The following is a 27,830-nucleotide window of genomic DNA, read 5'->3' as shown; positions in this document are numbered from 1 at the left end:
AACGAAAAAGTTATAGCATTTTTAAGAATAGAAAAAATACTGTTAATTAATTTGAGTTCGAGTTTCTAAACTCGAGTTGAAGGTCCGGCCTCGTTCGTTTCGCTGATTCGAGTTTAGAATTCAAGTTGAGATGTGATTGTATGTGAGAGCTTTTTACTGTAACAAAAAAGTTAGATGTGATTGTTTATGATAGCTTTTTACTGTAACAAAACTCGAATTTTAAACTTGAATCAGCAAAATGAACGAGACAACTCGAGTTTTAGTTTTAAACTCGAGTTTAAACTCAAATTTAAACTCGAGTTTAAACTTAAAAAAATATGAATTCGAATAAAATTATAACTCAGTTATATTTTTTAAAATTTTTCGCTCAAAAAATGAGCTTTAACTTTTAAGGATAAGAAATTAGAGTAGATAAATGGATAAAAAAAGGTGAAAGAAATATAAAGTAAAACAAAGAAAAAGAAAGAAAGAAAAAAAGGGGTACAAAACAATATAAAAGGAAAAAAAAAAAGGTAAAAGGTTAAGGGGAAAAAAAAAAAAAGCCCAACCGCACCAAAACGTGCGGTTTGGACGACGGAGTGAACAGGAGCTTCTTTTCTACTCTTTTATTACAGTAGCAGTGTTAGGAGTTAGGATTTATTATAGTTAGGAAATTCTGCAATTTTCTCTCTGTCTCTCTCTGTTTTTTGTTTTTTTTTTTCAATCGAGAAAGTTGAACATTTTCCAACTTTCCATCCATTATCCACTGGAAAAAAGAAAAGAAAAAAGAGTCCTCACTTTCAGTCCTTGGAGACTTCTTTGACCCTGGCAATGACACGTGTAAGAAACCCATTCAAATATCTGCCACCTCATCACTCTCTCCAACCCCAGATATTTCCCACGTCGACCGCCAAAACTTCGCCTCCTTCCAAAATTCCCTCACCGCTCACACTTTCCCAAATATACCCTCCATTCACACCCCAAATTTCCTTCAAAATAGCCGTGTGACTCAAGTAATTTTTCAATAATCTAGCCCCGGTTTGGTAACTCAATCACTTTACCCGCGTTTATAATGAAATCAAAAGAATCCCAAATATACCCTCCATTCACACCCCAAATTTCCTTCAAAATAGCCGTATGACTCAAGTAATTTTTCAATAATCTAGCCCCGGTTTGGTAACTCAAGCACTTTACCCGCGTTTATAATGAAATCAAAAGAACTCTCCAGAAGACTCCCGATATTTTCCTTCTCTTTCCTGCCACTTCTCAGATTTTCCTCAATTTTCCCGAACTTTCTTTCCAATTCATATATATAAGAATCTCAAATATCTCTCTCTGAAATCAAACCCGAGTTCTGAAATATCAAAGCTCAATTAACACACACTTACTACTATTTTCAACTTTTTTGTTTCACTGTAAATTTTCGAGCTTTTCTAAAGCGCTTATATGGCGACCAAGTCAGAGAAAGCCATAGGCATCGATCTGGGGACGACGTACAGCTGCGTCGGCGCGTGGGTAAATGACCGCGTCGAGATCATCCCGAACGACCAGGGCAACCGCACCACGCCGTCCTACGTGGCGTTTACCGACACCGAGCGGCTGATCGGCGACGCCGCGAAGAACCAGGTCGCTATGAACCCTCAGAACACTGTCTTTGACGCGAAGCGCCTCATCGGCCGGCGATTCTCCGATCCGTCCGTGCAGGCCGATATGAAGCTCTGGCCTTTCAAGGTCATCCCCGGCCCCGGCGGCAAGCCGATGATCGTCGTGACCTACAAGGGAGAAGAGAAGCAATTCTCGCCGGAGGAGATCTCTTCCATGGTTTTGATAAAAATGAGGGAAATCGCCGAGGCGTTCCTCGGTCAGCAGATAAAAAACGCCGTCGTAACGGTTCCGGCCTATTTCAACGACTCGCAGAGACAGGCGACGAAGGACGCCGGAGTGATCGCCGGACTGAACGTGATGCGGATCATCAACGAGCCAACCGCGGCCGCGATTGCTTACGGACTCGACAAGAAGGCGTCGAGAAAGGGAGAACAGACGGTGCTGATCTTCGATCTCGGCGGTGGAACCTTCGACGTCTCGTTGCTGACGATCGAGGAGGGGATTTTCGAGGTCAAGGCCACCGCCGGTGATACGCATCTCGGCGGAGAGGATTTCGACAACAGAATGGTGAATCACTTCGTAGCAGAGTTTCGGAGGAAGCACAAGAAGGATATGAGCGGGAACGCCAGGGCTTTGAGGAGATTAAGAACGGCCTGCGAGAGGGCGAAGAGGGCACTCTCGTCGACGACGCAGACGACAATCGAGATCGACTCTCTCTATGAAGGAATCGATTTCTACGCGACGATCACGAGGGCAAGGTTGGAGGAGTTGTGTATGGATTTGTTCAGGAAATGTATGGAGCCGGTGGAGAAATGCCTAAGGGATGCGAAAATCGACAAGAGCCAAGTCGATGAGGTCGTCCTCGTCGGCGGATCGACGAGAATCCCCAAAGTTCAGCAACTTCTGCAGGATTTCTTCAACGGCAAGGAGCTCTGCAAGAGCATCAATCCCGACGAGGCCGTCGCGTACGGTGCCGCCGTCCAGGCGGCAATTCTCAGCGGCGAAGGGAACGAGAAGGTCCAGGATCTCCTCTTGCTCGATGTGACTCCTCTCAGCCTCGGGCTCGAAACCGCCGGCGGAGTAATGACGGTGCTGATTCCTCGCAACACGACGATTCCGACGAAGAAGGAGCAGATTTTCTCGACCTACTCGGACAATCAACCCGGAGTTTTAATCCAAGTCTACGAAGGCGAGCGCGCGAGGACGAAGGACAATAATTTGTTGGGGAAATTCGAGCTCACCGGAATCCCGCCGGCGCCGAGAGGCGTCCCGCAGGTTAACGTCATGTTCGACATCGACGCGAACGGGATTCTGAACGTGACGGCGGAGGACAAGACGGCGGGTGTGAAGAACAAGATTACGATCACGAACGACAAGGGGAGGCTGAGCAAGGAGGACATTGAGAAGATGGTGAAGGACGCGGAGCGGTACAAGGCGGAGGACGAGGAGGTGAAGAAGAAAGTGGAAGCGAAGAATTCGCTGGAGAATTACGCCTACAATATGCGGAACACGGTGAGGGACGAGAAGTTCGCCGGGAAGTTGAGACCGGAGGACAAGGAGAAGATCGAAAAGGCGGTGGACGAGACAATAGAGTGGCTGGAGAGGAACCAGTTGGCGGAGGTGGACGAACTTGAGGACAAGGTTAAGGAGTTGGAGAGTGTTTGTAATCCGATAATTGCGAAGATGTACCAGAGTAGTGGTGCTGGTGGGGATGTGCCGATGGGTGATGACTATGGCGGCGGCGCTGGTGGTGGTGGCTCCGGCGCGTCGGGAGCTGGGCCCAAGATTGAGGAGGTTGATTAGTTTTTTTTTTGTGTGGTTAGTGTCGTTTTTGGGGAGACTAGAAAGTGGCTTCTTTTGTTGTTGTCGTTTTGGTTTAGTCGTAAATCGTAATAGCTGCCTTGAGCGAATAATATGGGTTTGCATGTATTTGCGTTTTCTTTCTTTTTTGTTTTCTGGTGTTTATTTTTTTCTCTTTCACTAAAATGTATGTACAGTTTAGAGGTAGGCATGTAATGGAAGTTCCCAAAGCTGTTCAAATATAATCTCCTTTTGTGCAGGAAATCTGGTTAAGTTTTGTGATCAATCATTATCAGAGAACCACTGTAAAGCACAAACTAGTTTTGAGGGGGGTTGAACTTGAGGGAGACAGGAGACAAGACTCTTTGTCTTTTTATTGTCGTTTTTGCGTCCTTCTTAAACCGCTTGAGATATGTACTGACTGTAACGCTGCTTGGTTTAACCTTTAAGCTTGTAATATCCATATATTTTTTCTTTTGGACTTAAATGTATACAAAAATCCTGTTCTAATATAAGTTCTTTCAAGTTGTTTAGACACTTTATTAGCAGAGAAGCATTGTAAATATTGAAATCTATATGACTTGCAAAGAACCAACATGATTTGCTAGCTTAACTTTTGAAACTAGACTTTGATTTTTGGGTCCGAAAATCTCAAGTGGAAATCGAAAAAAATTTGGAATTAAGAAGGAAACAAGTCTCATGCCTCCTGCCTATTGGAAATCAGTGTGGTTGATGTACTCTTTTCTCAGTTGGGCCAATTGAGGCCCATTTACTTATATAGGCCCTCTACCCAATATGACTACTCTCTCTCTCTCACTTCCTCATTGTCTCAAAATTTGTGGATAAGAAGAAATTTTGCAATAATGCGCCAAACTCTCCGGCACTACACTCGTTAGTAGTAGAGCTCTCCCAACACCATGGCTGGTATCACCACCAGCTGCTCACTAAAACCGGTGCCATGCCGTAAAACGACGCCGTCTCCGCTCACTCTCTCCTCCTCCGACTCCAAATTCTTCAGTTTCCGTGTACGTGACCCTAACTTCAACTCTCTCGTCTCTCTCTCCTCGACTCTCGCCACCACTCCAATCAACTCCCGCTACGGAGGCGGCGGCGGCGGCGGCTCTCGGTACTCCGGCCCTGACTCGCGGCGGTCACGGCAGAGCGACTCCGAAGACGAACAGGCTCTTGATTTATCCACTATCAGGTTAATCAAATTCAATTGATTTGTTATTATCGTTTTTCTTCTCTCTGAGATGATGAAAAATTGAAATTGAAGCGTGGTTCCGTGGTGGATGATTTGAAATAGGTCAGATTCCGTCAGGCTTATCGATGAGCAGCAGAATATGGTTAGTCTTTGTGTGTGTGTTTATATATATATATGTGTATGTATATATTTCCGCTTGTAATTTGGGAATGAGTAAAATTTTGTTTATGTTAATGTAGGTAGGAGTAGTGTCTAAAGCTGAGGCTCTTCGGATGGCAGAGGGTGTTGAGCTTGATCTTGTACGTACTTCTGCTTCCTCTTAAACTAGATGTTTTCTCGCTTTCGAGTTCCAATAGTTCAATTTGCAGCTTTTAGCTTAAGAATTTGGAAGTTGGCAAATGGACTGTTGCGAATTCAGTATCGTTTTTCTTCTTGTTTGATTTTGGCTTGATTGCGCCTTTTTTTTTTTTTCTTTATTGTTTACCAAGTTGTCAATGGACTGTTATGTTAATTAATTTTTTTTTTCTTTGTGCGAACCTTTGAGTTTGGGATTGTTGGAGAATCATATGCAATGAAAATGAAATAAATGCATGCTCACATGCTTAGCTTTGCGGTAATTCACAATCAATGAGAAAAGAAAGGGCAGTGTTTTCCTTTCCTACCTATGTACAAAATCAGAAATGATAATTTAGTGAGACCCATGTAATGTTGGGAATTGGAAATGCCAATCCTAATTCCCCTAGTATTGATCACTGGTTAATTGGAGTGCCATATACTTATATGTCCTTATCAAGATTCAAGCCATTGATTTTTTAGTTATGCACAAGGACATCTTAGGGGCTGTTCTTTTGCCGTTTTTGAGTTAGGTGATTTGAGTGTAGATTTTGAGTTGAGTTTGAGTTATAACTTGAGTTGAAGTTATAACTTGAGTTTGTATTTGGTTGTGTACATTTGAGTTATGGTTTGAGATAATGATCTTTTTGAGTTTGTGTTTGAGTGAATCAAAACTTGAATTTGTATTTAGATAGTATTTTAATAAAAACTCAATGCTGATGAAAAATTTTAATAGGGTATATGGGTGGGATTTTATTCGTCTTTTCGTTGTCAACGCATAGAAAAAAAATTCATCTCAATTAGAATTAAAACGAAAAAGTTATAGCATTTTTAATAATAGAAAAAATACTGTTTATTAATTTGAGTTTGAGTTTTTGAACTCGAATTGAAGGGGAAACTTGAACTCGAGTTTTAGTCCCAAACTCGAGTTCAAACTCGAGTTCAAACTTAAAAAAACATGAACTCGAATAAAGTTGTAACCCGAGTTGCTTTTTTTGAGTATTTAACTCAAAAATGGGGCTGCCGAATAGCCCCTTAGTAATTAAAGTGATAAGATTACTATTCCTTAGTTTAGTGAACACTAAATTGGGGATGGATTGTCTTCGATACCCCCACTTCCTAATAGATAGGTAAACCTGAAAAGGAAATCAATAATCCCCATTTTTATTCTTTTCCTTTACTTTGCAAACCCATTACTTTTCCAGGTTTTACTAGTACATTTCATTACGGTTTGGCAAACATGCCCTCAACGTTAGGTTCAAATATGATGCCTTCATCTCTAAATCGAAAAAACATCAAGAAACAAAAATGCACCCACTAACTTTATAACGCTATTGATTTCCTAAGGGAATGGGAAAACTGCAGTTGGATATTGACTACCACGATAAGATTGCGTTTGCTCTCCAATATTAGCCTTTATTTGGTCTTGGCATCATTTTCCTCTAGGCAAGTTTGTGATCCCTTATGAACATTCGTTATGGATAACATGTCCTAGGTTATTGCTCTACAGTTTTGAGTTTGGACATCTAGCAAATCTGTGGTTTACGTGTATTGTAAGTTTGACAGCATCGTTGAGGCTTACACTTAACATGTTCAATATTATCCTTTATTGTAAAAGGCGGAAGCATTCACCTTCTGCTTCTTATGGAGTATTGGAGTTAAGTATGATTTAGTTCCTTTTTTATTTGTAGACATTTATTCCTTTCTCAATGTTGCAGGTTATATTATCACCGGATGCAGATCCCCCAGTTGTCAGAATAATGGATTACAAGTATAAGTGCTTTCCCCCCCTCCCATTTACAAACGTTATTTGCTTATAGTGCATGTCTATATCTCGGTATAACGATCAACCACTTCACTTTACAATTACATGTCAGTTTCTTTTCTTTTTTTTTTTTTTTTGATAAGAACCGAAAAATTTTATTGAAAGAATAAAGAAACAAAAAGAGTACACAAAAGGGGACAAGACGTCCACCAACAGCCACAAAAGAGAAAAGCAAAACAATAAACAAACCCAGGGCCTAAACATACAAACAGAACCCCAAACTCAGTGCAAAATAATGTCCCAGTGGCCAGCCCCAAGTAAAATCTGAAAATGAGACCCCACTAAAATAGTTCGATTGAGACAACCACAATGCAACCCAATAGATTATCCTATCCCATACATGTCAGTTTCATATATTACATGTCAGTAATGTCAGTTTCTTATGAAAAGGAAAGACAATGGTTGTGTGTTCTGAGCTTGTGGGTGTGGATTTTCATGTTCTATCATCCATGATCCAATTGGTCAATGTATTGAGTGTCCGTTGGTGCGAATTGTTATGTTGTCTCATTCACGTTCTCATTGGTCGATATGTTTGGCAGTAAATCTCGAAATAGAATAATGGATTATCTCTGCTTGTAAAATGTAGACAAGTATAAGTGCTTACACAGAAACACTGTGGTCAATGTATTGAGTGTCCGTTGGTGCGAATTGTTATGTTGTCTCATTCACATTCTCATTGGTCGATATGTTTGGCAGTAAATCTCGAAATAGAACAATGGATTATCTCTGCTTGTAAAATGTAGACAAGTATAAGTGCTTACACAGAAACACTGTGCGGTCTACCTATGAGTAATCAAAGACCTTAATATCTACTCCTTTTATGCTTTTCAGTAAATATAGATATGAACAGCAGAAGAAGAAACGAGGACAACAAAAGAAAAGTGCTGGTGAATATCTTCTTTGTTAAGAGTCTTTGTTTTATGATTCATGCAATGTTCTCAGTTATGGGGAAAGTTACTGACCACATTGTGCTGTTAAATGTCAGCAACTCGCATGGATTTGAAGGAGCTAAAAATGGGGTATAATCCTTGGTTTCTTTGTTTCTTTTCTCTTTGTTATACAAAGCTCTAGTTTAATTTTTAAATATTTTTCTTTGATCTGCTTATTGGTACAGCAACTCGCATGGATTTGAAGGAGCTAAAAATGGGGTATAATCCTTGGTTTCTTTGTTTCTTTTCTCTTTGTTGTACAAAGCTCTAGTTTAATTTTTAAATATTTTTCTTTGATCTGCTTATTGGTGTGTAACACCCTTAATCTAGCTGGTTAATTATAAGCTTTAGTCATATTGCGCTAGATTGGAAAAATGTTAATATTCTAAAATGAAAGGATAGTAGAAAAGTACAAAACAACAGAGTATTTTCATTCAGTATATATATAATGCTGTTATCACCATAAACTTGTAATCTTGAATATCAACAAATTAGGCCATACAAATACTAGTGTTTTAGTGATGCAGCTTGAGTTGCTGCTTACCTTGCCTTCTTTATTTATACAAAAAGGGTGGAGGATAATAAGTGATAAAAGGTTTACTAAACTCGTGGTTTTAAGGATATAAAAAGTTCCTTGTGACATTGCACGCAAACAAAAATGCACATGCGTATTGCAAGAGGTGATTTGTTATTATATAGCTCAAAAGATGTTGCCCCTATAACGAAAGAACTTGTATTGTTGGGTAAAGCGTGTGTTTAGGATTCAGTGCAAAAGCAGGAGGAGGGAGGGGTGGGGGGATGGGTGGGGTGGTATACTGAGTTTGGCTATAAGGCATGTGGTGCTACTCTTTTCCATTGTGCTCTTTTCTTGGTACTACTCTTTTGCATTGTGCTCTTTCCTTTTATTGGTTTATTAACTTCCCTAGATTATTATTTCTTTCAAATTCATGGAACGATGGGATTCTCTTTTCTTTTCTATTGTTTTGCTTAGACATATTTTATATTTCTTCTAATTGCTCAACTCTCTTTTCAGTTACAATATTGACCAGCATGATTATTCTGTGCGTTTGAAATCTGCCCAAAAGTTTTTGAAAGACGGTGACAAGGTTTAGTTTAGTTTTGTTTTTGTTTTTTGTTTTTTGTTTTGCTTTTGTTTTTTATTTTTTAAAAAATTTTGAGCTGTCAACATTTTCCTACTTTTTCTTACTCTTATTGTCTATTGAGATCTTTGTTCAAACTTCTGCAGGTTAAGGTTGTAGTGAACTTGAAAGGTCGTGAAAATGAGTTCCGGAATATTGCTATTGAGCTTATCAAACGTTTCCAGAATGATGTCGGGGAGGTACTTCTATACGTTTGAATTTACTATTAATAACGTCTAGATTGACTTGTTAATTTTGGATAGACTTCTCGAAACCTTAATGTTCATTTGTGCAATTGGCGATCAAATTTATGGACTCGAAAAACCTCTTGGTCCTATAGCGGGAAAAATTTTACTCTCCAACAAAGGGATGATTTAAGTAAACGGAGTTTTGTTATTAGTATACAATATACTTGTATCAACATTTTTCCATGACTTAGTTCAACATCTGCGGTTCATTTCAAGTGCGTGTCAGCTCGGTTTGATACGCTTATATTTTTTTATTTTATTTTATTTTATTTTTGTTTTTATTATTATGTTGTAAATGTTTTGTCAATGCATGCATGAACTTCTGGTTAAATACTACTTTTTGCATGAACTTCGAGCCCCGTTCATTGCTGTTGTTTGCAGCTTGCAACGGAGGAATCCAAAAACTTCAGGGACAGGAACATGTCCATAGTCTTGGTTCCCAACAAGGCTGTTCTACAGAAGGGTCAAGAACCCGCAAAGAAAAAAGATAAGTCAGAAGCAGTAAATGAAGTATCGGCTAGTATCTGAAGGCGCTCGTGCATGTTTGTTAAGAGTAAAAACTGGGCTATTCTATTTGTATTCTTTAACAACGTTGGGGGATATTGGAAGGTTATTTATGTACAGCGCTGGTGTGATACCCGGTTGAGAATATATATTCTCTAGATTTTGATGGAAGCTGTCCTTTCAATTTGAATTATTCCATTATGGACTTTAAGGCCATAGTTGTAAAAAAGAAGTGTTACAGCTTATATTGAAGCAAAATATTTTGTGATCACTGACCGGGCTCAATTAACCAGGACATGCAGAGCTATCATCATAAGCTTATAGTTAAAAGAACATTCTCAAGATATCTACAGTTTTGTGTCACTATCCAGATCTCCCTACAAATTTTTTACACTTCGGTCTGATTTTTATTTTTATTTTTATTTTTATTTTTGGTGACCTTTTCGATGATAAGATGGTTTTTCCTAAACACTTTTGCCGTGTTTGGAATTGTTCTTGTTTTTATTTTTCACGTTTTTCAAGAATAAAAAAATAAAAACGATTTTAAAACGGCGTTTTTGACACAATTAAAGATAAAAAATAGAAATAAAAATGATTTTTTGGTTTAGTGTAAAATGAGAGAAAAATGAAAAATGATTTTTAGTTATTTTTCATTTTTTGTTTTCGTTTTATCCTCTCTCGAGTAGAGAGAAAGAGAAAGATATTAATGGAATTTTTCATACTGAAAATAATCTCTTGATAAAATTATCAAACGTATTTTTAAAAATAATTTCTGTCTGAGATTGAAAACGTTTTAATTTCTATTTGCATACAAAAAATAAAATTATTTTAGGACGAATTCCAAACGCACTCTTTGTTTTTTGTTTTTTTTCCTCCTACTATGCTATGTGGGCGCTCACTCCAGTTTTTTAGCTCACTCCAGTTTTTTAGCTTGTGGCAAACAACCGTGGAAGGTATAACATATGGCAGGAAATCATTGTTTTTACTGCCAACCTCTTCTTACATGTGCTTGTTATAGTTTGCTGGTTATAAGAAGGGAGATTATATATTTATGTTTGTATATATATGTGTGTGTGTGTGTGTTTTACTAGGAGTAGGACAGAAATAGCTGCCTTTAGATGGAGAGTCTTCAACTCACTTACCTAACGACGTGAACTTGGCTTAGCTTCTAAGTTCTTGCAGTTCAAGCATGCCTTTTAATTATTTTTTTGTTTTTGCAGTACACAGAAACTGTTTAACTACTGGAAAATCAGTAACCAATTGGGTTTGTGCTATTTTAAGCAATTTGGTTTGGCAGGCCGTAGACCATCATCAGATGGCTACTTCTGAGACACATCTGATTGTTGCCTATTTCTCTTTGCCTTTTCTTCTATGTAATGTGACCGTGAAGGAATTCTTTCTAGGTTCAGTAGTTGTTGTTATTATATTTTTATTTATTTTTTTTCAAGGACTTTCTAGGTTAAGTTTTAAGACGTCACCGTTTTGGTAAACATGCCACCGTGGAAGAAATTCAAAGGCCAAATTATGTTGAGTCTATTGGGGAATGTCCATCCCTTTCTGTTGATAAATCATGTCTCATAAAAGATACTGCAATGACTAAGACTAGTTGCACTTCATTTGGAGCAGCCCATCTTGAGTTACGGAACAAAACCATGATTGCTTCAAAATTTGCTTAAAAAAAGAACATAATTTTAAGCATTATAAATCAATGGATTCGTTTGGTATGAGAATTCAAATTAAGGTGATTCTAATCATAATTCTAAAATCAGAATTACGATTCATGATTTTGGGTTCAAATTATGAATCAGAATCAGGGATTTGAATAACCTTAAATCAAGAAGATGGGTGGTTTTAGAATCATGATTTGAACTAGTTTAAAACATCACATCAGATTCCGAATCATCCAAACTAAACACTGATTCTGAATCATGATTCAAAACTATAATTCTGGATCCATCTACCAAACGCAGTGGAAAGTACTCGTGCTCACTAAAATGAAACCATTGAAATTACCTTAAATCAAAAACTGCTCTTTTATACAAATTTGACTCATTATAAAAGAATGTTATATTTTTTTTCTCATAAGCATTTTAGTAATTAAGATGAACTTGAACTAAGACAGGTGAAAAGAAAAATGATGGAGTGGTATAATTTAGTTTTGTTGCTGAAAATGGAAATTATGCAGTTAAGTTCTTGATAGTTTATACTCATATAGTTGGCTAGAGTTCTATATATTTCTGAGCATATTTGTAGTCCAACTTTTATTTAGATTACTGAAAATTGCATAATGGATTTATATGATCAGTTGGACCGATTTGCATTTAAAAGAAAAAAGAGAAACTGTGAAGATTTTTGTTGGACTTGTAATTCCGAAAGAATATTATGCAGTTAAGTTCTTGATAGTTTATACTCATATAGTTGGCTAGAGTGCTATATATTTCTGAGCATATTTGTAGTCCAACTTTTATTTAGATTACTGTAAATTGCATAATGGATTTATATGATCAGTTGGACCGATTTGCATTTAAAAGAAAAAAGAGAAACTGTGAAGCTTTTTGTTGGACTTGTAATTCCGAAAGAAATGATCATCCTAGAGTACATGACAATGTTAATTTTTCACTCATGGGCAAAAAAAAGTTTTCCTCATAATTAAACATTCTCAAACCAATCATCGGCAACGCATTTGATTCAGGGTTATCCAAATTTTACGCTATTATTGAATTACTCACCAAAATTCAATTGTCTAAACATATCACCATCAATATGAACACAATAACATACTAATGCGAGACTAACACGTTGCAACAACCTAAAAACACAAAATATCAGCATGAGAAAATGTGTCGCTCTCTCTTTTATTGGCACTTTTAACAAAAATTAGACGAGGAAAAACTAACAGTGAATGGCTGAAACGAAACGCTACCACAAAAATAAATGAAAGATTATTTTTAATCCGAAAAATGGCCTTAAATGCATACAATTATCAATAAATTTACTCGGTAAATATTAAATAATGTATTTATGGTTATTAATTCTCTTAAAACTCTAAAAATTCAGCCATTCTTTTTAATACGTCCCTAAAAGTGGTAAATTCTCTAAATCACCCCATAATTAACAAACAAATGAAAACAAAAAATTGTAAGAAAAACGACATAAAAAACTAAGGTGGTCGTTGAAAAAAGCTGCCGAGAGAGAGAGAGAGAGAGAGAGAGAGAGAAGGTATAGCTGAAGAAAGAATGATCCGTATGCACATGAAGAATAATATGGTAGTTGAAGGAAATAGCTAGCTGAAGCTTAACTTCAAGGCAATGGGGACCTTGCAACCAACTACACCACCCTCCCTGATCTTCTCTTCCTTACGTGGGCTCATTAGGTGACACACCTTCCAAACACCAACAAAACCCTTCTCTCTTATTCCCTAGCCCTTCCGTTCTTAAAGAAACAACTTCCCCCCCTCTCTCTCTCTCTCTCTCTCTCACTCATTCACCCTCTCTCACGTACGTTCTACTCGAATATCGCCGCGCCAATGGAAGCCAGCGCCGGGCTTGTCGCCGGATCTCACAACCGGAATGAACTTGTCGTCATTCATGGCCATGAAGAGGTACTAGTTGTTGTTCTATACTGCTATTTCATCTCTATTCCTCACCATTAGCATTAATATTGAATGAAAAATATGAAAAGTGATCATATAGTATTACGTGACATGGTTTATTCTATTTAATTAGTGACACTACCTAGCTATATTTTTGTTTAAGTTTTTGTACGTAAGTCATGTGTTATTAAAATTATTATTTTTGCATGTGAGACTAATGATAATGAATTAATGTGTTGGTGGGGTAATATTAATTGGTTATATTTTGCTTTTGGTGCAGCCCAAAACGTTGAGGAACTTGGATGGTCAAGTGTGTGAGATATGCGGTGACCAGGTGGGACTGACGGTGGATGGGGAGTTGTTTGTGGCTTGCAATGAATGTGGTTTTCCTGTTTGCCGTCCCTGCTATGAGTATGAGAGAAGAGAAGGCAGCCAAAATTGCCCTCAGTGCAAAACCAGATTCAAGCGTCTCAAAGGTACTACTACTTCATTATACAATCCAAATATATATGTATATGCATGTCTATATCTGCAGTGATAAAATGCTAAATATATATGACCGACCATAATAATAATAATAATAATATGTGATCTTGTCTAATAATATATGTGATTTATAGTCCAATATTAAAAAAAAAATGTTCTGATCATATGAAATACATATATAGCATGCATTTTTATTGTATGTATTTTTGTATGAAAAAAAACACCAAGAAAAGGAAAACCCATTTTGGCTTTTGGCATTAGACCGTGATTATAGATTTAGACATGTAGATTTTATCATCTTTTTTTCCCCCCCTTCTTTTTTGGTGATTGGTAATTTATAAGGGAGTCCAAGGGTGGAAGGAGATGACGATGAAGAAGGTGTCGATGATATTGAGCATGAGTTCAAGGCCATCGAGGATGAGAAGAAAAAGCAAGAGCATGTTGTGGACGCCATGCTTCATGGGAAGATGAGCTATGGAAGAGGCCCTGAAGATGATGAGAATTCTCAATTTCCACCAGTTATTGCTGGTGTAAGAAGCAGACAGGTACTAATTATAATAATTAAAAAAATATATTTATTTTCATTTTACCCCTAATCAAATAGTATTGGTTGAATTTTTATACAAACTTACACTTCTTATAGTCTATATATATATATATATGTATGCATATATAATGATTTTGCATACATGCATGCAGGTGAGCGGTGAGTTCCCATTGGCATCTCATGGTCATGGAGAGCAAGTGTTATCTTCTTCTCTGCACAAGCGAGTTCATCCCTATCCAGTTTCTGAGCCAGGTTTTAAACTTAACCTTTTCTTGCTCTTTTTCCTAATTATTAGAGCAAATGTATGATTAGCTACACTTTTTCAATATCAACAACTGAAATATATAATGAAAATTTAAGGACATGATAGACAAAGACTATTTGACTATGTTAGAAAACCATGTATTCTAAAGCATAAGATGTTAGAATTGTGCGCACACAATGATATATCATTTATCTTCTGTGATCTACTATTCTGAACTCAAGTGGAAAAAAATATTTGCAAATGTAGGAAGTGCAAGATGGGATGAGAAGAAAGAGGGGTGGAAAGATAGAATGGATGATTGGAAAATGCAGCAGGGAAATCTGGGAGCTGATCATGACGACTCAAACGATCCAGACATGGCCTTGTATGTAACAAATAATATATATATATATATATATATATATATATACACGCAATTGTGACAAACATTTTTTTCCTCTAAATGAAGTATTTTCCTTAACTAACAATTACATTGTCATATTTGAACTTATGCAGGATAGACGAAACAAGGCAGCCAATGTCAAGGAAAGTACCACTCCCATCAAGCAAGATCAATCCTTATAGGATGGTGATTATTGCCCGGTTGTTCATCTTGGCCTTGTTTCTCCGATATAGACTTTTGAACCCCGTGCACGAATCGCTTGGTCTCTGGTTAACTTCTGTGATATGTGAAATATGGTTTGCATTTTCATGGATCCTTGATCAGTTCCCCAAATGGTTCCCCATTGATCGAGAGACCTATCTCGATCGTCTCTCACTCAGGTACTAATCAATAGCCAGAAAAAAGAAAAAAGAGAGAACAAAATATCTAAAAATGGATTTTGACAAGGAGGAATAATCAGACTAGCTAGCTCCTCTTTTTTGGGGTCAGAAACAGTGTTTAATGTTTTGAATTTTCTCAACAGTTGATTCGTCTTCTCGCAGTTTCAGTCTCTATTCTGGAATTTTGAAACATGGCTAAATCATTGGTAGCAAAGTGAACCAGATGAATTAAACCCATAATAACATCTTCAACTTGCACTACCAAATTAATGTGTATTCCAACCAAACAGCTTAATTGGATTGCAAAATTTCACAACTTGTCAAATTCCACATCTTCCCAAGAAACTCAAATCTTACAAAATCTGGAGCTAAATATTGTAGGTTATTATATGTAATCCTACATGTATGCTGATCCAATATAAAACCGGTTAATGCAGGTATGAGAGGGAGGGAGAACCAAACATGCTTGCTCCAGTAGATGTCTTTGTCAGTACAGTGGATCCCATGAAGGAACCTCCTCTTGTTACAGCCAACACAGTGCTTTCTATCTTGGCAATGGACTATCCAGTTGATAAGATCTCCTGCTATATTTCTGACGATGGTGCTTCCATGTGCACCTTTGAAGCCTTATCAGAAACCGCAGAATTTGCTCGGAAATGGGTGCCTTTCTGCAAGAAATTCTCGATAGAGCCTCGAGCCCCCGAGATGTACTTTGCTGAAAAGATTGATTACCTCAAGGACAAAGTGCAGCCTACTTTTGTCAAGGAGAGGCGAGCTATGAAGGTTTGTTGTGTTAATCCAATTATCAAAGCCCATGTTTGAATCACTTGCTAGAAACCTTTTGCATAGCTAAGTTGTTGTTTTCTGGTTTCTGGCAGAGAGAGTATGAGGAGTTCAAGGTGAGGATTAATGCCCTTGTGGCCAAAGCGTCAAAGGCCCCTCCGGAAGGGTGGATTATGCAAGACGGAACTCCATGGCCTGGTAACAACACCAGGGATCATCCTGGTATGATTCAGGTGTTTCTTGGTCACAGTGGAGGACTTGACACCGAGGGAAATGAGCTTCCTCGTCTTGTTTACGTCTCTCGTGAGAAAAGGCCTGGTTTTTCACACCACAAGAAAGCCGGTGCCATGAATGCCCTGGTAGAATTTTGAAGCATTCTTTTGTCTTGATGAAAATTCCTTAAAAGCTTTATTGTGTAATCTATCATGGAAACCCCTTTCTCACAGTCTGAAAACATCTTCAGGTTCGTGTCTCTGCAGTGCTTACAAATGCTCCTTTCATGCTGAACTTGGATTGTGACCATTATGTGAACAACAGCAAGGCCGTGCGAGAGGCCATGTGTTTCTTGATGGACCCTCAGATCGGAAAGAAGGTTAGCTATGTTCAGTTCCCGCAAAGATTTGATGGTATTGATAAGAATGACCGATACGCCAACAAGAACTCAGTCTTCTTTGATGTAAGTCACTGCAAGAAACCCACAGCCTTTCATGGTACAATTTTTGTTTGTCTTTTATTCCAAGTAAATAACAATCCAATTGTCTTCCCTCCTATGCTTTGCAGATTAACATGAGGGGTCTAGATGGAATTCAAGGTCCTGTATATGTTGGTACAGGATGTGTTTTCAGAAGGCAAGCCTTGTATGGTTACAATCCTCCAAAGGGTCCTAAGCGTCCGAAGATGGTGAGCTGTGATTGCTGCCCCTGCTTTGGTCGCCGCAAGAAGCTTCCCAAGTATGCCAAGAATGAAGCAAATGGAGAAGGTGCAAGCCTACAAGGTTTGCAGAGATCTTTACCCTATTAATATTTTCCTACTTTAAAAGAGATTCCTATTTAAGTTCGAGTACAAATTTTCTCATCAGTTCACTAAAATTTATATTTGTATTCTATGTAGGAATGGACGATGACAAGGAGCTACTGATGTCCCAGATGAATTTCGAAAAGAGATTTGGACAGTCTGCAATTTTTGTGACTTCAACTCTAATGATAGAAGGTGGTGTCCCTCCTTCCACAAGTCCTGCAGCCCTGCTTAAAGAAGCAATTCATGTTATCAGTTGTGGTTACGAAGACAAAACAGAATGGGGTCTTGAGGTAAAAGTTCAAGAGTCCTTCAAATTATTCTTCTGAATTTTATAGTGCATCTCATACTTTTTATTATCAACTCATGCCAATTGCTATCATATTTTATACACAATTACTTTAACATCTTACACAGAATTACTAACTTCTCTTTCTCCATCAAGATATATAACTGAACTTTCACAATTTTATTAGCAGTATCTATATTATTGCAAATAAGAACAATTTGTTTGTTATAAATTTATCAAGGGCTAGACCGACAATTCATTTTTCTTGCACTCCAACTTATGCAGCTAGGGTGGATCTATGGATCTATCACAGAGGATATTCTTACCGGCTTCAAGATGCACTGCCGTGGTTGGAGGACGATTTACTGTATGCCCAAGAGACCCGCATTTAAGGGTACAGCTCCAATCAATCTCTCCGATCGTCTCAACCAGGTGCTTCGATGGGCTCTAGGTTCCATTGAAATCTTCTTCAGTCACCACAGTCCCCTCTTGTATGGCTACAAGGAAGGGAAGCTCAAGTGGCTCGAGCGATTCGCTTATGTCAACACAACCGTTTATCCCTTCACCTCGCTGCCTCTTCTTGCCTACTGTACCCTCCCTGCAATCTGCTTGCTCACTGATAAATTCATCATGCCACCGGTAATTACACGCGCTCATTCTTTTCATTGAACATACTTTATAAACAAGGAATAATTAGATGCACAGAAATTTCAGGCTAAAGAAGATATTTTAGTCTTTCTGGTCCAACAAATACTCAAAATCTGTAAATATATATTTTTATTTCCTTTCATATACATTTTCCTTCTGGTGGTGAATTTATTCTTTCTTTGTTCATGATCCAGATAAGTACTTTTGCAAGTCTGTTCTTCATTTCTCTGTTCATTTCAATCTTCGCAACTGGTATTCTTGAGCTGAGATGGAGTGGAGTGAGCATTGAAGAATGGTGGAGAAATGAGCAGTTCTGGGTCATTGGTGGTGTGTCAGCTCACTTATTTGCTGTCGTGCAAGGTCTTCTTAAGGTTTTGGCTGGAATTGACACTAACTTTACTGTCACGTCAAAGGCTGTTGACGATGAGGACTTTGGAGAACTATATACCTTTAAATGGACGACCCTCCTAATTCCTCCAACCACTCTCTTAATCATCAACATTGTTGGAGTTGTTGCTGGCATCGCAGATGCCATAAACAATGGATACCAATCATGGGGGCCTCTGTTTGGAAAGCTCTTCTTCGCATTCTGGGTGATTGTCCATCTCTACCCCTTCCTCAAAGGTTTGATGGGACGGCAGAACCGGACACCGACAATAGTTGTCATATGGTCAGTGCTTTTGGCTTCTATATTCTCCTTACTTTGGGTCAGGATTGACCCCTTCGTGATGAAAACCAAGGGCCCTGATGTCAAGCAATGTGGACTAAATTGCTGAAAATTCTTTGTATACGCCTTTTGTCCTCCTTTAGTGTGTGCATCCCCACAAGATACAAGGTCTATTCTTGTTTATGTGAGTATGATGTATAAACCAAAAAAAAGTGCAGATTCTCAAGATTGAATAATATAGAGTGAAAATTTTTGTGTAGCATACATTCAATGTACTCATTTTTGTAAGTGAATTGAAAAAGATGTTGCTTATTATGCTTAACTTCAGATATTCTTCGGTTATTTTTGCACATCTAGTTTGTAATGTCGGATAAAGTGTGAAGTAAAACTGTGCTGGTTCAGTGTTCAAGACCAAAGTACAGAACCTAGATAGATGGATAGATAGAGATAAGAAAGGAATATCCTACAAGATTGAGTTAAGTACAGGTGACATGCATTATACCTGAGGAGTTTTGCTTCCCATATGAAAGAATTGTTCCTCCTTTGTCCTCGTCTGCAGCATTAGCCTCCTATGTATTAACAGAAAATAAATTGAAAAGGAAAAACCATCCACGTGCCAATGGGCTTTCAGAAAACAAAGCTCTAATTTTGAGCTTGGCAAAGAAGGAACAAACTTGTCCGATATGTTTTCTCGAAACAGTATGGATACAGGATAAATAAGCAGCCGCAAAGCATATAACAAGTATGGAGTCGACTATTCCACAATAAATTTACAAAACCAGTTATTCCATTAAAAAAAAAAAAAAGTGTGGAACCAACTAGACAAGTATTGGATGCAAATGCAATGCTTTATCTACATGTTATAAAATGGCACTGGTTTTGCAAATATAAAAAGTGTTTGAGTTCTCCAAATTGCAACATCCAACAACCTCTTTGACAAAATAATTACCAAATAACTTCAACATTATAAACAAAGAAAAAAGTGTAAAAGCATAACTCAATAGACAAATATACCACAATATCCTGACAAACCCTTGCCTTGTGTTTGGTTGAGCGGAAAATGGAAAGGAAAGAAATTAAAGGAAAGATTTTGGAGAGGAAAATGGAATCTTGGGTTGTTTGGTAGAGAGGAAATGAGGAAGAAGGGAGATGGAAATCCATGGGGCACACCAGTTTTTAATCCTTCCAACTTTGGAAAGAAAAGGGAAGGGGAAAATTTTGACAAACAAATGAGGTGTAAAATAACTATTTTAACCTTAATCATTCACCATATTTTTATTTGTATGGGGGTGTTATTGTAGAATGCACTAGATTTGACATTTTCTTTTCACTTTTCAAAGATCAAGATGAATTTGAATATACATGAAAAAAGGAGCATAATGCTAAAAGCTTTTCCCATAAGCATAATAGATGAGTAAGCTTGGAGAAATAATAGTCTTTATTCTGTCTGCGACAAGGAGTTTAGGCAAAAATGGAACTTACAATATCACGGTACCCCATATGGGGGTGTTATTGTATGGGGGTGTTATTGTAGAATGCACTAGATTTGACATTTTCTTTTCACTTTTCAAAGATCAAGATGAATTTGAATATACATGAAAAAAGGAGCATAATGCTAAAAGCTTTTCCCATAAGCATAATAGATGAGTAAGCTTGGAGATATAATAGTCTTTATTCTGTCTGCGACAAGGAGTTTAGGCAAAAATGGAACTTACAATATCACGGTACCCCATATGAGGACCCAGGTGACATTTGGTTTCATCAGTTTTTGTCAAGAATCTCAATAATGTAAAAATTTTGGTCAAGAATCTTAATAAGGTGTTTGTTGTTCACTATGGGACCAAGTGTCATGCATCTAAGGCCGGGGTGTCCACCTTCAATTGTCACCAAACAAATAGTAGGAGACTGCAAAACTTGCTCCTATACTATTCCCAACATACCTTAATTAGTAAAGAATAGTTGTCTTCACCAATAATCTCCACAAGAACACACACCATCCTTGAAATGGTGGAATCTATTAGCATCCCTGACCACAATAACTCTCTCAGTGACCTTGGATATAAATTTAGTTGCATTATGGCAATCTAAGCAAACCCGGAGATTCTTAACGATCCTGATTTCTGTTCCAGGTTCAGTAGCAATAAGTCCAAAAGCAATGGCCAGTTTCTCGCTATGAACTTTCACCATAAGCTCCTTCTCTTCCTCCTCCACATCATGCAAAGCAGTGACAGTCTCTGTCTGAAATCCAGCCTCCTTCATCTTTCCTGTTAACTTATCCAACATTGTGTAGATTTCAGTTGCTCGAGGATGGCTTCGGTCACTAGCCGTAAAGACATGTGTGGTCTCACCAATCTCAATCAAGGTGCACCCAGGAGTCTTTTCCAGCTTCCTATTTTTCACCAACTGTCGTACCATAGCAGCCTTTGGAAAGTTCCTATCAACTGAATAAATATTAGAGAGTAAGACATAATATCCTGTATTTCCAGGGTCCAACTCAAATATCTTCTCAGAAGCCAGACGTGCTATTCTTGTGTCCTTGTGCGTCATGCAAGCACCAAGCAAAGAGCCCCAAACAACAACACCGGGCTCGATTGGCATTCTCCTTATAAATTCCAAGGCCTGCTCTAACTGTCCAGCTCGGCCGAGGATATCAACCATGGATGCGTAGTGCTCAGGCAATGGTTCAAACCCGTGATCACAAACCATGGACTTGAAAATTTCATCTCCTTCTCTAACCAACCCAGAATGGCTGCAAGCATACAAGATTGAAAGGAAAGTAACACCATTTGGGGCAACCCCAGAATGCAGCATCTCCTTATAGAGTTTAAATGCTTGATGCCCATGACCATGGAGGCCGTATCCCGATATCATTGCATTCCAAGTGACTACACTCTTATTTGTCATCAAGTCAAATAATTCCCGAGCCTCCGTAATGCTCCCACACTTTGCATACATGTCAACCAGAGCAGTCTTCACAAATATGTTACACTCGAGATTTTTGCTCTTAATCAAGCCATGGACCCATTTTCCAAGACTTAAGGTACCAAGTTGAGCACAGGCTGAAAGAATACTCGTAATGGTGATTGGATTTGGACTGAACACAGGTATCATTTCCCTGAAAAGAGAGATTGCAGCCTCTGTTAGCCCATTTTGGGCGTAACCCGAAATCATGGAATTCCAAGATGCCAAACTTCTCTCCGGAGATTCATCAAAAACCTGTCTTGCAGATTCTGTTTCGTTCAGTCTGCAGTAAACAGTCGTTAATGCGGTGGAAACTGAAGGATCCGAGAGAATACCGCACTTCAAACAGAAACTCTGAATGGAGCTTGCAAGTTGCAGATGACCAAAGGGAGAAGATACGGGAATCAACCCAACAATTGTGCTCGAATTTACTTTCTTCCCCGAAGCAAGCAATTCCTTGAAAAGCCTCAACGAAGCCTCCGTGTCATTATTGCAAGTATAGCCAGCAATCATCGCGTTATAGCATATCAAATCTGGATAACTCAACTGCCCGAACAAGAACCTTGCCTTGTCAGTCTCTCCACATTTCGAGTACAACGAAACCAATCCTGTAACCACATAAACATCAGAATCCAACCCCACCTTTATCGCCAAACCATGAATGCCCATCCCCAGTAGCAACTCGCCCAGCTCTGCCACTCCAGGAAGAACAGCCGCCAAAGTTCTCGAATCGAATTTTGTCCCACCTGCAACCATATCCGCCAAGACCCTCACTGAGTCCGAAAAGCAGAAATTCCTCACCAACCCAGATATCATCGTGTTCCACAAAACGGTATCTCTCTCAGGCATTCCATCAAACACCTTCTGCGCAAGCTCAACCTTGGAAAACTTTAAGTACATGTCCACCGCCGCAGACCCGACAAACAAATTCGACGACAACCCATCAACGACCGAATGAGCGTGGAGCAGAATCCCGTACCTGGGGTCCTTAAAACTGGAGGCCGCGGAGACAGCAAACGCATAGGTAAACTCATCAGGGACAAGAGAAGTGTTTATCCTCAAGTGGGTATACAAAGAAATGGCGGAAAAAGGAGATTTGTTGGTGGAGAAGCCCTTGAGGAGGACGTTAAAGAGGAAGAGATCGGGGTTGGGGACGGTGAGGAAGAGGTCACATGCCTGGCGTATGGCCTTGAGGTCGGAGAGCTTGTGGGTGAGCTTGGTGAGGAAGGCGAGGTCGTTTTGGAGGCCGTGGACGATGGCCTGAGCGTGGGTCTGGCTGAGCTCCGGGAGAGTCCCGGCGGTCTTCAGTATGCCCACCAAGAAGTTTCTGCTTCCCGCTCCGCTGATCATCTCATCGGGGACTCTGTTTTCTGGCGGGTCTTTTGCTCATTCATACTCTTTTGTTTGTTCAACCGTTCAAGTAACAAAAATAAGGTTTTTATTTATTTATTATTTTTTTTAACACGGCAAGAATGTAAAGTGGCTATATGAAATTGAAATTTATAGGACAGCTACCGTGTTCGACAACCTTATTTGGGCGTTTGTGATACGTCAAATTATTCACCGTTCAATGGGAATTGAACGGCTCAGATAGTACTTAAAGAGCAACTATAGTAATTTCTTAAGACAAATTATATGTTTCCCTCTAAACTATATGCATTGTCACAAAATATTTTTTAAACTTTAATTTTATCTTCTTTTTTCCTCCAAACTTTAACAATTCTTGTAAATTTTTCCCTTGTTAAATTCTTACTGCTGTTATGTTGTTGGCTATTGTTGATGAACCTCTAAGGTTACTTAGGTCAAATAAATTAAGAGAAAGTTTGTGTAGTAAAAAAAATGACAACTTGTACCGTGTAATTATACTTCAGTGTGACTAAATGAGGATGAACTAATAAAGTAATTGTGTATTAAAAATGGTTGAACGAGGCTCATTATTTTTGTGATACGTGCTATTTTTGTTAAAAATCTTAATATAAGGAGTTTTTTTTTTTTTTTTTGGTTAGTTTTGGCATTTCACATGACATTTTTCATCAAAAATTTAATTGAAAGGGAAAATTGGTAAGAGTTGTTGAAGTTTGTGGGGGTGGAGGTGGGGGTGGAAGAGCTAAAATTAAAGTTTAGGGGCATTTGTAACAAGGCCTATAATTCGAGGAGAAAATTTATAATTTATCCTAATTTCCCACGTCTAACACAAGGGAGAGCATTTAGTTGTAGACTTAGGCTTAGTTTGGTAGTGCTGTGGGTTTTAGAAAAATTACTTTTAGCTGTGCTGAAGGAAGAAGCAGCTGTTACAAGAAGCAACTGAGTGTTTGGTAAACTGTAATTATAATAGCTGTGCTGGTTCCAAAATCAGTATAATAGCGTTTGATAAATTTTAAGGTTGAATTGCTGTGAGTATGTAAAATGACCAAAATAGACATGATATGAAACTTAAATATATATAATTGTTTTTGGTATTTAGAAATACTTGTTTAACTTAAAAAAAAAAAAAATAATGCTATGATTTTGAGTTTTTTAACAATAAATTTATGATAATTAATTCTTTTTTTTTTATTTCTTCATTCACAATATAATTACAACTAAAAGGAGCATTAGTGAGTAATCAATTTGTTGAACAAAAATGTACATTCCATGTTCAAAAACTGGTAGAGGCATGAAAAGAATTAAGTCGTGTTCATTAAACTTGCCGCAATTTGATCTCGTACTTCATCAATTTCCAGTGATAGTAAAGCTTAATTCTCTTCTACATTATTGTCATCTGGTTGATTCTCTTCATAAACGAAATCATCTGGATTATCCTCGACCGTTTGAAAATGTCAATCACACTTATCATGCTTCCTAATGTAGTTATAGAGCGCCATTGATGCAATAACTATTTTCACTTCCTTCGTAAATGAATAATTTGGCATATCTTTCAAAATTTTCTATTTTTTCTTCCAGACACCAAAAGTGCTTTCAATGACATTTCGTCAAGACACTAATATTAGTAGAGTTATTAGTATGCAAACAAGAATTTTGAAACCTTTAAACGAAACAAAATTGGGGTTTAAAGATGTTCAAATAACAAAATATCCGATAAAATAACAAAAAGGGACCAAAAAAGAGGTTTCTACCAAAAAGATCCAAGAATAACCTCACTTTAACTTCTCTTAAAAGCTTGATCATCAAATGACCAAGTTACATAAATAAGTTGGGCCTTGATGCCTTGTATGTGGTCTTCAGCTTCCTAGTTTGTAGCCTGACTTTCTTGTACACCAATAGAAACTTATCTTCGAGTTGTGGAAATGTTTTATGGTCTCTCTCTTGCAAAGCTTGGCATGAACAGTTGCAGTCTTGATCAAGTGTTAAGGTGGGGTTCTGACCAACTCCAATGTCAACTTCTTGTATCATCCCAACATCATTTGCACCATCGCCAATTGCTAAGGTGGTTTTTCCAGTTCCTTTTTTTACTAACCTCGTTACCTGGTAAGAAAAACTTAAATAATCAAAACAAAACCTAACCGTATAGTGCAGTTACCATAATCTACAATCATAAGGATATTACTGACTTATCATTGAAATTCAGAGCAAAGAGACGCATATAGCCTAGTAATTGAAAGAGGAAAAACTGATGAATAACATAGCCAATGTTAAGAAAAGTTGTAATTATTGATAAATACTAATCTTTCTAATCTCTAGATTTAAGTCCAAATCAAGATATGAAGTTCTTAAGAAGCTTTCCAGCCAAGACAAAGGACAAACCATCTGGATGATAATATTTGGCCAAACTTCTGTATGCAACCTTTATCTCCTCCTCATCGGCATCCCTTTCTAATTCTGCATAAGGGAAAAAAAAAGATAATTCATCAAAAATATTGATAGATTGAAGAAATCAAAATAAAAATACATCCTTTTAACCAAACATGAATCAATTGAAATGCCCAGGGAGAGAACATTTCTCAATTTCATATATCAATCACATCATTCCCATGTCTATAACATCTTTCATATTCCATGAATTTTTCCTCCAAATTTTGTGCTTCAGAAGCAAAAACAAGTCACTGGAAAAAGGTTGAAATTTCAATTCAATCACCAAAATTGGTCCACTAAAAGATGTTAAATTCAAATCGAAGAAAACAAAATTACCAAGAGTTTCGTAAGGAGATTTGGGCTCAATCCAATTCGCGGCCTTAACTAAAGTCCTCCTCTGATTCACGCGAAACCAACGCTCAGTTCCATTGGAAGCCGAGGAATCGACGAGCGGAGAGAAGAAAGACGGCAGAGAATAGCGAGGTTTGTTGTTAGGGTTTCGAAAGGAAACAATAGAACGAACTTGGTGTCTGCAACAAATGAAAGAGGAGAAGAACACCCCGTGAGGCTGGGATTTTTTTTGATTCAGTTATTTTGGGAATAATGAAAATTTCATTAATGAAGTTTGTAAATTCCCGCACAATCCACAATCAAAAGCAAAGCAGCAAGTGAGCTGCTTCTCATTCTCCTCCAAATTTTCTCTTGAATTCTCTTAGAATCAGTTTTTAAAGTGTTTATCAAACACAATAAACAATTTTAGTTGAAGAAAAAAATTAATTTTAGCATCCTAAAATCTCTACCAAACTATGTATTGTAATAGTTTTTTTTTTTTTTTTTTTTGATCCCTTATTTGATGTTAGGAGAGAGGGAATATCGACAATAGAAGATTGGCTAATTTGTTCTTTGAATGGGCATTTACTGTATCGCTAGTGTACTAACAATATATATAGAATAAACGTATGACCATCTTGCATGAAGGTTGAATAGTCCTCATTGGCTGGTACCAATAAACTGCTGAATATTTTTGAAGATAATGTTAAACTGATTAAATCCTTGGAAATTATTTTATTTCGTATGTGTAACCCTCTTTGACATAGAATGTAACCTCTAGGGTATATGTAGTTGTATCTCATTTTGGTCTTAGGAGATGTTGGTGCTTTTACATGGAAATCTGAGATCATTTATTCAATGTGTAATATGACAATGCCTCGTTCACTTCACGGATTCGAGTTTTTAATTCGAGCTGAGATGTGACATTTTGTGAGAATTTTTCATTGTAGCAGAAAAAAATTAGATGTGATATTTTCTGAGAACTTTTTACTGTAAAAACTTAAAATTGAAAACTCGAATCGGTGAAATGAACGATACCTTAATAACGCAGTTATTGCAAATAAGTTGCATATCTTGAATAATTTTCTTTTGTATTATCAAATTGGGATGAAGATCAACAATAGAAGTTTTAATTAGTTTTTACACTTGACATGTTAATCTTTATATAACATCTCTCTAGTTTCTTTATTTATTGCTCCTCCATGGATATGTTTGTTATCATAGTCCAAACTTCTTCATGTACATTATATTTCGTTTAAACATTGTATGATCAACCTATATGACATTGAACATTTACTACTTTGTTAAGCATCTTAACAAAATTTTCACATGAATTCACAACAACTTGTAACGCTACAATCAACAACATTCAAAAACAATTATTCCATCTCTTTATTTTTTTTTTTAAAGAATCTTGTTACAATGTCAATTACTAAAGATATAATAGGGTCATATAAATTACACACACAAAATCTCATATGTTATACATGTGAATATATTTAAAATGAGTTACCACGAGAATCAATAATGTCAAGTCATAGATTATTTGAGAATAGTTACCATGTGATAAGTACATGAAAATACACCTTAAACACTGCTTTTGATTGATATAATATTAAAATATTTAAGTTTTAATTAAATAATTCTATTATTTTTATTTGAAATATTTTTAATTAGAATTTGTCTAGTTTTTACTTAATTATTTGCATATAAAAAGCAATGTAAAAAGCTACACAAGAAAAGCCATAAAAGAAATCCTCCAACTGAGCCAACACCGCTTAGACACCAGAGCGCGTCCCATTCATATGCAATCATGAGCGTGTTCCATCCCGGTCTCACGTGGGTCCCACGCCTGCTCAGTCTAGTTGACCGTCCACTCTTTGTGCGTCAGCTGTCCTGCTCTCTGACCCGCGCCAGCACACGCCAACCATTCCAATCGCAACACGTGGTGAGCTGACTCCCTCTTGCCAATTGCATTGCGACATGTGTCTCCTTAATACGCTAAGCCTGAATTTCTTCCCTAAAATCAGAGCAAATTGTCCTATTTTCTCCTCAAATCATATATCTAATTTCTTCTAATTTATGTGTAATTTTATTTTATTTCCTTTTCTTTTGTAATTTTCTATTT

At 37.6% G+C, this 27,830-nt stretch overlaps 4 protein-coding genes and 1 long non-coding RNA gene across 6 annotated transcripts; 3 read left to right on the top strand and 2 right to left on the bottom strand.

The window, feature by feature from the left end:
- The first annotated feature begins 1,246 nt into the window (after positions 1-1,246).
- LOC21397116 (heat shock 70 kDa protein) lies at positions 1,247-3,653 on the top strand. The gene has a single exon (XM_010092861.2). The coding sequence runs from the start codon at positions 1,426-1,428 to the stop codon at positions 3,385-3,387; it is 1,962 nt and encodes a 653-aa protein (XP_010091163.1). The 5' UTR covers positions 1,247-1,425; the 3' UTR covers positions 3,388-3,653.
- Positions 3,654-4,188: 535 nt separating this feature from the next.
- On the top strand, positions 4,189-9,929 carry LOC21397115 (translation initiation factor IF3-4, chloroplastic). 2 transcript variants are annotated; one of them, XM_024162190.1, is made up of 9 exons: positions 4,189-4,588; positions 4,691-4,730; positions 4,828-4,887; positions 6,640-6,692; positions 7,578-7,633; positions 7,861-7,894; positions 8,709-8,781; positions 8,922-9,014; positions 9,444-9,929. In XM_024162190.1, exons 1-9 carry the CDS (start codon positions 4,302-4,304, stop codon positions 9,588-9,590), a joined length of 843 nt encoding a protein of 280 aa, XP_024017958.1. In that variant the 5' UTR covers positions 4,189-4,301; the 3' UTR covers positions 9,591-9,929. The 2 variants fall into 2 exon arrangements, with proteins under 2 accessions (XP_024017958.1, XP_024017959.1); XM_024162191.1 differs by lacking the exon at positions 7,861-7,894 and adding an exon at positions 7,732-7,765.
- Positions 9,930-13,044: 3,115 nt separating this feature from the next.
- LOC21397114 (cellulose synthase A catalytic subunit 7 [UDP-forming]) lies at positions 13,045-18,856 on the top strand. Its single transcript, XM_010092859.2, has 13 exons — positions 13,045-13,167; positions 13,439-13,634; positions 13,987-14,189; positions 14,344-14,443; positions 14,703-14,820; positions 14,952-15,218; positions 15,656-16,001; positions 16,097-16,360; positions 16,465-16,677; positions 16,782-16,995; positions 17,112-17,308; positions 17,590-17,943; positions 18,147-18,856. The coding sequence occupies exons 1-13, from the start codon at positions 13,093-13,095 to the stop codon at positions 18,726-18,728; spliced, it is 3,129 nt and encodes a 1,042-aa protein (XP_010091161.1). The 5' UTR covers positions 13,045-13,092; the 3' UTR covers positions 18,729-18,856.
- Positions 18,857-19,914: 1,058 nt separating this feature from the next.
- LOC21397113 (pentatricopeptide repeat-containing protein At4g30700) lies at positions 19,915-23,034 on the bottom strand. The gene has a single exon (XM_010092858.2). It carries the CDS (start codon positions 22,928-22,930, stop codon positions 20,585-20,587), a length of 2,346 nt encoding a protein of 781 aa, XP_010091160.1. The 5' UTR covers positions 22,931-23,034; the 3' UTR covers positions 19,915-20,584.
- A 1,595-nt stretch (positions 23,035-24,629) lies between these two features.
- LOC21397112 lies at positions 24,630-26,101 on the bottom strand. The gene is made up of 3 exons (XR_002901719.1): positions 25,709-26,101; positions 25,325-25,399; positions 24,630-25,045 (listed from the first exon to the last, which is right to left on the bottom strand). It is a non-coding gene; the product is annotated as an uncharacterized LOC21397112 (long non-coding RNA).
- Between the last annotated feature and the right edge of the window lie 1,729 nt (positions 26,102-27,830).

Source organism: Morus notabilis, unplaced genomic scaffold, assembly GCF_000414095.1.
Source record: "Morus notabilis unplaced genomic scaffold, ASM41409v2 Scaffold218, whole genome shotgun sequence".
In the NCBI taxonomy this organism is placed as follows: domain Eukaryota; kingdom Viridiplantae; phylum Streptophyta; class Magnoliopsida; order Rosales; family Moraceae; genus Morus; species Morus notabilis.
This window is presented reverse-complemented; position numbering and strand designations above follow the sequence as displayed.